General features: G+C 35.8%; 1 protein-coding gene across 5 annotated transcripts in view; it reads right to left on the reverse strand.

The window, feature by feature from the left end:
* Positions 1-12,051, reverse strand: part of akap9 (A kinase (PRKA) anchor protein 9) — a 206,815-nt gene that overhangs the window by 91,073 nt on the left and 103,691 nt on the right. For all 5 annotated transcript variants that reach the window (XM_072253717.1, XM_072253716.1, XM_072253715.1 and 2 more), the window contains one exon: positions 2,623-2,785. In XM_072253717.1, coding sequence (XP_072109818.1) covers positions 2,623-2,785 — 163 coding nt within the window. The remainder of the gene's footprint in view (positions 1-2,622; positions 2,786-12,051) is intronic.

Raw genomic sequence — 12,051 nt, forward strand, 5'->3', positions numbered from 1 at the left:
AATTATAAATACCTATTTAAAGAAAATTTTCTTACTTTATTAAATTATATAAAAAGAACATTATCAAATTGGTCGCCCCTTTCGTTATCATTGATTGGTCCAATTCATTCTATTAAAATGAATGTTTTACCTAAATTTATATACCTCTTTCAGGCTTTACCCGTTTTTATTCCTATATCCTTTTTTGACTCTCTGGACTCTATTTTATCCTCCTACATATGGAAAAATAAATGTCCTCGATTGAATAAAGTCCATCTCCAGAAAGTTAAAAAGAATGGAGGTTTAGCTTTACCAAATTTTAGGTTTTATTACTGGGTAGCTAATATATGGAATCTCACGTTTTGGTTATACTATATTAATCATGAGGACTGTCCCGGGTAGGTTTCTTTAGAAGCTAACTCGGTTAATAAATTTTATATTATCTCTCTTTTGGGATCTTCACTTCCTTTATCCTTAAGTAAGATAACTGAAAATGTGGTAGTCAAACATACTTTGAGGATTTGGATACAATTTAGAAAACACTTTGGTTTATTGAGATTCTCCCTTTCTAGTCCCATTTTTTAAAATTATCTTTTTAAGCCTTCTATGACTGATGTAGTTTTTAAACAATGGGAAGGATTGGGCATTACATGTTTCCGGGATCTGTTTGTTGTAGGAAATCTTTCTTCGTTCGAACAACTGTCAACTAAATATAGTTTACCAAAAACCCTTCTTTTTTTTTTTCGGTACTTACAAATTAGAGATTTTCTGCGATCTCAATTATATACATTTCCTAATAGTACTGATAAGAACGTATTAGATGAAGTTCTTAATATGAAATCATTTTATAATGATTCAATATCCAATATTTATGATATGTTGTTGGGAATGAGAAATGATTCTTTAGACAAAATCAAAAATCTTTGAAAAAAAGATTTACAGACTTCAATTTCTGAAGAAACTTGGAATGAAATTTTTAAATTGGTTAATACTTCATCGTTATGTGCTCGTCATTCCCTCCTACAATTTAAAGTGGTTCATAGGGCTTATATGACCAATGATATCTCGTTTTTATATGGATATATCTTCCTACTGTGATAGGTGTAACAATGGAGAAGTTTCATTTATTCAAATGTTTTGGACGTGCCCAAGTCTTGGAAAATATTGGAAGGAAGTAATCTAAACTTTTTCTGTACTCTTTAAAGTAAATTTAAGCCTAATCCTTTGACTGCCCTATTTGGTATTGTTGGAGGGGAAGATATCATCTTGAAAGCATCTGATTTGCACATTTTGGCTTTTATCTCTCTTATGTCTAGGAGGACGCTTTTGTTTAGATGGAAGGATGCTGTTCCGCCTAATCGTGCTCAGTGGTTACGGGATGTTATGGCACGCCTAAATTTAGAAATGATTCGTTGTTCAATTTCTGAATCTAACCAAGATTTTCAAGATTTCTGGGGGCTACTTTTAAAATATTTTCATAATCTTTGACTTCTCGTTAAAGTACAGAAGTTGGTTAATAGCATATTTTATTATCTGATAAGGTGGGTTTTTTTTCCTTTTTTTCCCCCCCAGACAGCTTCAACTTTGGTAGTGGGTATAGATTTTTTTAATATAAGATTGTTTATATTCTAATATACGAATTAATCTAATTTATATGAATATAGAGTAAGGAGTTCATTAATGTGATTCAATATACTGTATCTGGTATTATTATATTTTTTCTTTTGTTTTATAATATGTATTCTCTTGGGCTCTGTATTCTTCTATATAGAAATCAATAAAAATATTGAAAAAGAAAGGAAAAAAGAGAGGAAATCAGCTCGAAAATTCTGCACTTAACTTAGATGTCATAAGAACCACAAGTCTAATTCATTACAATTGAAATTTTGTGATTGTGAGCAAAAGATAAGGCAGCTACATATTTTGCTGTTCCTGGAAGTATTAGTTAATTATTTAACTGGGTTCAGTGCTTTAGAGCATTTTCAGTTACACTTAAAACTGCTAATATTTTCATCATTTCAATTTAAAATTACATTCTGAAGCATTCAACAATCTTGATTTACACAAAGCTAATATCATGGCTTTGCTGTTATCATTTTTCTTGAGGAATTGTATCCGCGGCATTTGTTCTTGCCTATTGAGATATCTGAGCTAAGTCACAGAAGGAGCTGGAGCTTATGCAGAGCCTTGTCAGTGGGGATCTACAGACTTAACTAACAATATTAACTTGCTAATGTGGACAAGAAACAAGCAAAGTTAAATTCCGATAATCTGGCATCCTTAGGACTTCACTGGTACTAGACTGGCAGATTTTGCATACCATTGAAGGTTACTTCTGTTAGTACTCCAAAACATTTAATTGACCTTCTTTGGATGCCACGATAATTTTTCAGTAAATCTGATGCGTATAAAGGGAGTGCAGAGACTAGGGCTCAGGTGAACATAAAAGGACTACAAGAACCAATGCCCCAAGTACCCGATACCAAACTGTTGGAATTTCTCAGCAAATCAGATCGCAGATTATTGGAGTTTTATTGTAGTTTTGGTGACTAGTGTACGGTGGTTCATACTTACAAAAATCTATCTATATGTATCTTCCATATTATTCATGGTTGGTATAATTACTGAGATACTTTAACATACTTTCTGCTTTATGAAGCTCCAACGCCAGCTGCTCCCTTGCCTTCAATTCTTCATTAAGTCTTTCGAGGAGTTCTTCTTGGTGTTTATGCAAATCAGCAATCAGCTCTTTCTGAGAGACAGATTCTCGGACCAGTTCTGTCTCAGTGATCCTGGCATGATCAAGCTACAGGCAAACCACATGAAAAAAGTATTTTTAATTGCATCAACTCAAACAACTCACATACAATATAGAATAACATAATTTTTTTAAAAAAACAGTTTAATTCACTAAGAAATTAAGTGTATTTAGAAAATTGCAGTTAACACGTTTAGGTGTACTCTATGTGTACTCTACACATTAGTATGCTCTGGTACTTATCACTAAAGGTGGCATTGCAAGCTCTTACCATCTCCAATTTTAGTCAGTTGAAATACCATACTGATACTGTATTCATTCAAAAATATTGCTGTCACAAAGATTACATTTAAACCCTCAATTCATTACACTAAATGCTCTATTTTTAATATACATATAATATGTAAATTGGCTATGTCATTCATAACGGAAATCTCCATTTAAAGTTTGAAAATGTTTTATGATGATTAGTAAATCACAAATTCTACTTTGGATGATCTGACATTATTTCCTAATGAAACAATAGATCTTGGGCACAAAATGTCAAACTATTTAAGTCTTAAAATCTACTTGCTTTTGAAATTGGAGTCTCCAGATCTCTCTGACGATGATTGAGCAGCCCTAGCAAGTTGGCTCTCCATCTGGTATGGGAGCAGCCAAATATCAGAACAGAAGTCCCTACAAAGAACTGTGAGAATGGCTGAGAAGATTACAGGGGTCTCCCTACCATCCATCGGGGACATTTATCAGGAATGCTGCATAGCAGGATCCTTAGTATTATTAAGGATCCCACCCATCCATCCAGCATCCTCTTAAGACTTTCTACCATCAGGTGAGAGACTCTGAATGCATAAAAACAAGAACAGTCAGGATAGGTAACAGTTTCTTCCGTCAGGCTGTTAGGCTTCTGAACTCCCTGCCACATTGTATTCAAAGTGTCACTGGTTAATCTGTTCTGGACCTTACAATATTTAATTTATGCATGTTAGTTTGTTTATTTATGTGTAATCATCTGTAGATTTCATCCTTACTTTCCTAAGTTATTATATGTTGTGTGTGCTTAGTTTACTGTAGTGCTTTACACTCTGGTTCAGAGAAACGTTGTCTTGTTTGACTGTATACATGTATACAGTTAAATGACAATAGACTTGACTTGCGTTGACTTTCTGATTCTTGACAAACTGTGTCCATAAATGCATCTGAGTATTTGAATAAGGAAAATGCACGGGCAGAATAACGAGCTCACTTGAAGGAAGGTAACTTTTTGATGGAGGCAAACAGGTAGGATGGGAAGGATGAGGAGGATGAGGAAATACTGGCTCCAAGTTCTTGCAAAACTACTACATAGCAGGTTGAAGATTTCAGAAAGCAAACAAAATGGTTCATTTCCAAATTACATAGTTTCCTAAGGGCAATTGATTCCTTCTAAAAATAGGATCAGTGAGATGTTGGGCAGGTTTATAGTTTAAGACTGTTTCTATTGAAATATTCAGACAGCATCTATTGATAGTAAAAATCCCCAAAAGATACAGAGACCTGATTAACCTGGCTCCATTTTAACTTTTGTTTCAGTATCAAAAACATCATGAAATACAGAACATGTGGATAATATTTTGTAGCAAAACCAAATCATGCTTAATGAGATAAAAGGAGTCTAGACAGGAATGAACATGGCAACTTTATCCTAACAAATGACGAGGAATTCTTTTCTTTTCTTATACCTACTGTTTAAAGTTTACTTCCATATGAAAATATACATTAGGAGTAGGCCACCTGAACACTTCTTATGTAGTGTCAATGACTTAAAACATTAATTCTGATTCTCTCTCTACCGATGGTACCTGGTCTGCTGAGTGTTTCCAGCATTTGTGATTTTCAATGAAAATGTTAACTTCTCATATTCCTTTCTTTTCTATACATTGATTTAATAAATGGTCCAAACAAGAACTGATGACAATGGGAAATTATTTTGGACGAGTTCCACAAGATTCCATAAAGTCACATTCAAAACAAAAGGAAAAATGCAAAGCTTGAAAATGCAGTGCTTTGTATATGATTTTTAACAAAACATGAATGTCAATGCATTGTTACGTTAAATTCATATACTATATCACAACTATTCTACAAAAATGTTCTGAATATTTAGACTAGAATTTAATCATACATGTAACAATCTTCATAAGACCCCTTGAGATTTGCGTTCTCAAGTCTTTTAAAAGGGTCAAAAATTCTGCTGGGAGTTTATCCAAGTATAGGAATTTGATAGAAAGGTTCTTTTATTAGAATGAACCACAATCTTAGTTCTTAATCAAAGTTATACATTAAAAAATAAATTCACCCTAAGATTTTACATACCATCCATAAACGAATTTCCCTCATCTGAAATCTCAGTACATAAATTCTTAGAGAGTAAAATGGCACTTATGCTTCCCATCTCTTGCATGGAAAATCTATAATAATTTAAAACCTAATGTGCTCAAGTCTTTGTATTTTATTTAAAACATTAACACAATTATCAGTGGAATATCTTGATCCAAATTAAACTTTGCATTTATCATGAATGCAACACTTACACCAGCTTATTCCTCATTCTTTTTTGCAAGTTTGGCTTTTTTTTTTAACTGTAAGGTGAAGTTAAACGTACACTACTTTGGCAACATACAAACGTATACTATTTTGGCAACATAAGAAAACTTTGTAATGCCTTTGCTGGTACTAAGTCTTCCAACAAAAGAGAAGATTCTATCAAATTTGAGCCATCAATGAGACTAATTTGACATTTTAAAACAAGCTAGCATAAGTATGAAGCACCAAGTAGGTGGTGTTAAATTGTCTCACTTTGTACATCAAAAAAACAAAATCGATCTTGTATTTCAAATCTGTGCAATGAAGTGAAGGAATATTCACTGTCACAGAAACTATTGAACTCACTGAACCATAGAACCACAGAACACTACAGCACAGAAAACAGGCCATTCAGCCCTTCTAGCCTGTGCCAAAACTTTATTCTGCTAGTCCCATTGACCTGCATCCAGTCCATAACCCTCCAGACCTCTCCCATCTATGTATCTATCCAATTTATTCTTAAAACTTAAGAGTGATCCTGTATTTACCATGTCAGATGGCAGCTTGTTCCACACTCCCACCACTCTGAGTGAGGAAGTTCCCCCTAATATTCCCCCTAAACCTTTCCCCTTTCACCCTAAAGCCATGTCCTCTCGTATTTATCCCTCCAAATCTAAGTGGAAAGAGCCTACTCACATTTACTCCGTCTACACCCCTCATAATTTTGTCAACCTCTATCAAGTCCCCCCTCATTCTTCTACGCTCCAAGGAATAAAGTCCTAACCTGTTCAGTCTTTGGATGAACGTAATATCTCTAAACTTGTTATTAAACAACCTTGCTCTTTCAAGTGTAAATTACACTTATATAAAATTTTTTGACCGCAGTATAAAACTCATGATCACCACCTAATCTGTTGTGAATTAAGCAGTAACACCAAAATACTGTTGTAATACTCAATAGATTAAATGGATTTCTCAGCATTTCGACCAGAGATATTCAGCTAATTCCACACAAACCAAAATTCCAATTCTCAATATTGTAGTTGTTCCATTTGTACAAATGTAAAGGTCTGAATTGTCTAAAATACACAAAATAGAGAACAGACATATATACAAGCATTTATTTCAAATTATTGTCAATTCTTAAAATGTTTAAAACTCTCAATAATTCACCATGCTTATACAATCAAATACCTCCATGAAATATTCTGTTAAATTAATCTTTCCTGAAATCAGAACACACTACTTAATAAAAACCTTATTTTTTTCTCCACTCGAATTCAATGAAACCGAACCAGAAGAGTGTTAATACTTACTGTGTAAGGTGGTGAAGGCAAAGAAATCTGTGAAATTACTTTTAGTGTGCGTCTAGCTCCATTCTCGCTGTGACTGATTACCGTGTGTACCACTATTGAGTTTGTTTCTGATAAACGTATTAGAGAAGCATAAGGCAGTGCCAATGGGATTCGTGACTCAACCTCATAGACTTCATCTTCATCACCTTCTTCCAAAACAGTACTTAAAACATTAGAACAATATCGCTGAGGGGGCTCCATCTCATTAAGGATCTCATGCTATTTTGCAAAATGCGCTTTCACTACATAGCAAACACCCCTATATCTTTACTACCAATCCCATTGTTGTCAAATTAGTATCTGTTGTAACATCAACCAACAAATATTACAGTTGTCACTTTGAAAACTTCAGTTCCATTCAATTCCAGTTAAAAACAAACAAATTATCATTTGCTTATCTCATTTCAACACGGTGACTTCCTTTTCACCAACTTTAAAATACTTCACATGATTGCCATGCATTTTCTTTATCCGATACATGAATGCTGAGTCAGTCTGTCAACACCACAATAAAATTCACTGCTAATTTAAAGAAGCCTGTTTAACCCAGATATTCCTGTAGTATTCTTCAAAGTTTTATCTTGGTCTCAATTACATGAATAGATCACTGGAGGTCTTCTAGTGGTCTACTAACATCTTAGGATACCACAGTACATTCAACAATGAGACAGACTGTCCTGCACTTTCACTTTTCGTCAAAAGGTTCTTTTCTGCACCAGCGTGAACGGCAGCCTGTTTCCTGAACTTGGATTATACACAACACTGCTTCCTGGATTTAGAATTTTTACACGCACAGGAGAGGGAGTGACTTCATTTTAATATCTCCAAGCAACGAGGCAGGTGTGACCACAAACAGAGATCAGTCAACACGCAGCAGGTAAAACAGGATCCAAAATGCACGTCAGTTCATGAACTGTACCAAGTAGTTTGCATTTCTTTCCCAGAAGGAATTCAAAACCTAGATATTAAAATACATTCCACAGCCTGATAATCCAGAGTTAAAAGACAAACTTGGTTCAGTTGTACATTGTTGATGAAGTCAGAAGATTGCAGACAAGCCCAGTCCAGAACTTCAGCATTTTACAACAGGCTGACACTTCAACAATGTGCAGAAGGAGTGTCATGCCATCAAAGATATTGTTTTCCAGATGAGATGTTTCAATCAGGCTCCACCTGTCTTGTCTCATAAAGCTCTTCTAATCACAGGTGAGGAACTTCCACAGTAGACTGTGGACATTAATTCCTCAACCAACACCAATGCAAAGAGTATCTGGTCATTTTCTGTGAAATTTTGCTGAGTATTCTGACAGAGGAAGCTGAAGAGATTGTGGATATTGATTAATATTTCCGTAACATTTGAGTAATATTGTAAATATATTGCTTGATTAAGCATTTTTGTTGATTTAAATATTTCATTACAGGTTATATGTGAAGTATATGAATGGTATACCTCATTACACCATCACATCATAAGCATGCACCTTGCTTTAAATAAAAAGAAAACTAAGACACACAAAATGCTGCCTGATCTGCTGAGTTCCTCCAGCATTTTGCGAGTGTTGCTTGGATTTCCAGCATCTGCAGATTTTCTCTTCTTTGTAACAAAACTAAGATCCGCTCTCCGGGGCTCCCATCTTCTTCTTGCGATTAGTTTTATGTTTTGGAATTACAAAACATAATAGTGGCATCAAGTAAGTTTTAAAACGAAATGAGATGACTGTTGAATCACAGCAAGATATTCACGTTTTTAAAAAAGTGCGGCATGCTTTGTTCGCAGGAGAGAAATGATTGAGTTTTTTTTAAAAAAGGTATGAAACTGACCTATTCATAGGTTCATAAACAGTGAATTCCAGGTAGCAAGCAGAAATGGCTGGTTACATCATAAAGGTAGATGTGTTCGTTTGCACAAGAGATACTGGATTTTGTATTCTGAGTGAATAGAGCACTATTTTAAAGCAAATGGAATAGCCAAAGAGAAACATGCCAGTTTTTCTGAGTGTAATAGGTGGAAGAGCTCTCAGCTTGCTTAGAATTTTGACTGCTTCAACCAAACCAGCTGAAATGAGCTTCGTTGACATCGTGAAGGTAACGCAGGAATATTTAGAACTGAAACCATTCTTGTTTGCAGAACACTTTAGGCTTCATAAGTGAAATAAAAAGGAAGGGGAATTCTTTTCAGTGTACATAGCTGACTGAAGAAATTGTCTGAACATTGTCAGTTCAGTGATTGGGATTAACGATACACTGAAAGATTGCTTAGTTTGTGGAATATTTCAAGGAAGCATTCAAAAATGGCTCCTAACTGAAGCACAATCGTATTTAAAAGAGCAGTTGAAGTTGCTGTATCAGTGGTAACAGCAGACAGAGACACAATTGAGCTGCAGTCAGGAATCTATTAATACCATCTATAAGTTTGCTGTTGATAAAACCACTGTTGGCAGAATCTCCGATGAAGACAAGAGTGTGTACAGAAAAAAGATATACCAGCTAGTTGAGTGGTGCTGCAGCAACAACCTTGCACTCAATGCCAGTAAGACCAAAGAGCTGATTGTGGACTTCAAGAAGGGTAAGTCAAGGGACCATGAAGCAATCTTCATACAGGGATCAGAAGTGGGGAGAGGGTGCAATTTCAAATTCCTGGGTGTCAAGATCTCTGAGGAGCTAACCTGGTTCCAACATATTGATGCAGCTATAAAGAAGGCAGGACAGCGACTATATTTCATTAGGAGTTTGAGGGGATTTGGTTTGTCACCTAAAACACTCAAACTTCTACAGATGTACCATGGAGAACATTCAAACATTCTGACAGGCTGCATCACCGTCCAGAATGGGGGTGGGGTGGGGGAGGTATTGCACAGGATCAAAGAAGCTACAGAAAGTTGTAAAATTAGTCAGCTCCGTCTTGGGTACCAGCCTCCATAGTATCCCAGACATCTTCAAGGAGCGGTGTCTCAGAAATGCAGTGTCCATTAAGGACCCCCATCACCCAGGACATGCCCTTTTCTCATTGTTACTGTCAGGAAGGAGACACAGAAACCTGAAGGTACACATTCAACAATTCAGGAACAGCTTCTTCCCCTCTGCCATCCTATTCTTAAATGAACATTGAACCCTTGGACACTACCTCACTTTTTGAAAAAATATATTATTTCTATTTTTGCACAATTTTTAACTTAACTATTTAATATACATATATACTTACTGTAATTGATTTACTTATTTATTTTGTTCCATATTATCACCTAATGCATTGTACTGCTGCCACTGTTAAAAAATGTCATGATATATGCCAGTGATATTAAACCTAATTCTGATTCTGAACAAAATTGCAATGTTTAAACAGAAACCAGCCTGGCCAAACAAATTGTATTACCCTTGTGGTAGGGGCTCATACACCCTAGACCAATACAGATTTAAAGATGAAACTTGCAGGAAATGCAACAAAGTTGAACACATACAAAGAGCCTGTCAGGCAGACAAAAATAAATGGACTGCACAAGGAAGATATAAAGATAAGATTTAAAGCTGCAGTTTCTAAAAGAGCACCCACTAATCTATATATTACTGATGAAAAATCTGATAATGATGAGTGACACAGGACTGATAGCCTTAAAATTTACAATGTGAAAACTAACAAAAGACAAGTAATAATGCTTACACCAAAAGTGAATGGCAATCAATTAAAATGGAATTGGACACATCCAGAAGAAAAGTGTCCAGAGCAGTCAAACCTGCAACCGCAACAGAGGAGGCTCCAGAACCTGAGATTATTTCATAGTCACAGGTCGAACCTGCTAGGCAGAGTGACCCCCCAGTCAGGAAAGACGTTTGCCCACAAGAGTAAGAAATCCTCCACAGCAATTAAGTCTTTATGCCTGTATAGAACAATTTAAAATTTACTATGCTGTGGATGGATATAGCAGCCGTATTATATAGTATACTGTTTGTATAGCGTTCTATATTGAAATGGAGTTTATAGCTAGGCAGGGAGAAGTGTTGTGCATTTAATATTTGAAAAGGTATTGTTTGATTATGTATTCTTTGTTCACTTAAATAATATATTACGTTACAAATAATTCATATGTAAAGAACGTGAATACTATACTGACCTTTACACCACAGTGGTCCTCTTGAAGGAAATTACATAAATAGCATATGTCATAGGCACGTGCCTCACTTAAAGCAAAAATGAAACTAAGACCCATTCTCCTGGGCTCCCATCTTCGTTTTGCGGTCAGTTTTATGTTTTGCAGTTACAAAATGTAACTGTGGATGCTTCAGTATTGATCGTTCAAGAATCACTAGACTTTGGAATGGTTCTGAAGGGCTGGAAAATTTCAAATGTCACTCCACTCTTTAAAAAGGGAGGGAGGCAAAATATAAGGAATTATAGGCCAAATGGACTGAATTATTGGCAAAGTATTAGAGTTCATTATTAAGGATGAGGTTTTTCGTGTAGTTGGAGGTATATGTTAACCATGCCAAAGTCAGCATGGTTTCCTTAAGGGGAATCCTTGCCTAACAAATTGTTGGAATTCTTTCAGAATCAGGTTTATTATCACCGGCATGTGATGTGAAGTTTGTTAACTTAGCAGCAGCAGTTCAATACAATACATAATCTAGCAGAGAGAAAAAAATGAAATAATAATAATAAATAAAATAAATAATAAATAAACAAGTAAATCAATTACATATATTGATTAGATTTTAAAAACTGCAAAAACAGAAATACCGTATATTTAAAAAAAAGTGAGGTAGTGCCCAAAGATTCAATGTCCATCTAGGAATTGGATGGCAGAGGGGAAGAAGCTGTTCCTGAATCGCTGAGTGTGTGCCTTCAGGTTTCTTTACTTCCTACATAATGGTAACAGTGAGAAAAAGGCATTCCCTGGGTGCTGGAGGTCCCTAAAAATGGACGTTGCCTTTCTGAGACACTGCTCCCTAAAGATGTCCTGGGTACTTTGTAGGTTAGTGCCCAAGATGGAGCTGACTAGATTTACAACCCTCTGCAGCTTCTTTCAGTCCTGCGCAGTAGCCCCTCCATACCACAGTCATGCAGCTAGTCAGAATGCTCTCCACGGTACAACCATAGAAGTTTTTGAGTGTACTTGTTGACCTGCCAAATCTCTTCAAACTCCTAATAAAGTATAGCTGCTGTCTTGCCTTCTTCATAATTACATCGATATGTTGGGACCAGGTTAGATCCTCAGAGATCTTGACACCCAGGAACTTGTAGCTGCTCACTCTCCACTTCTGATCCCTCTATGAGGATCAGTATGTGTTCCTTCGTCTTACACTTCCTGAAGTCCATAATCAGCTGTTTTGTCTTACCGACGTTGAGTGCCAGGTTGTTGCTGTGGCACCACTCCACTAGTTGGCATATCTCACTCCTGT

This window comes from Mobula birostris, chromosome 3 (assembly GCF_030028105.1).
Source record: "Mobula birostris isolate sMobBir1 chromosome 3, sMobBir1.hap1, whole genome shotgun sequence".
Classification (NCBI taxonomy): domain Eukaryota; kingdom Metazoa; phylum Chordata; class Chondrichthyes; order Myliobatiformes; family Myliobatidae; genus Mobula; species Mobula birostris.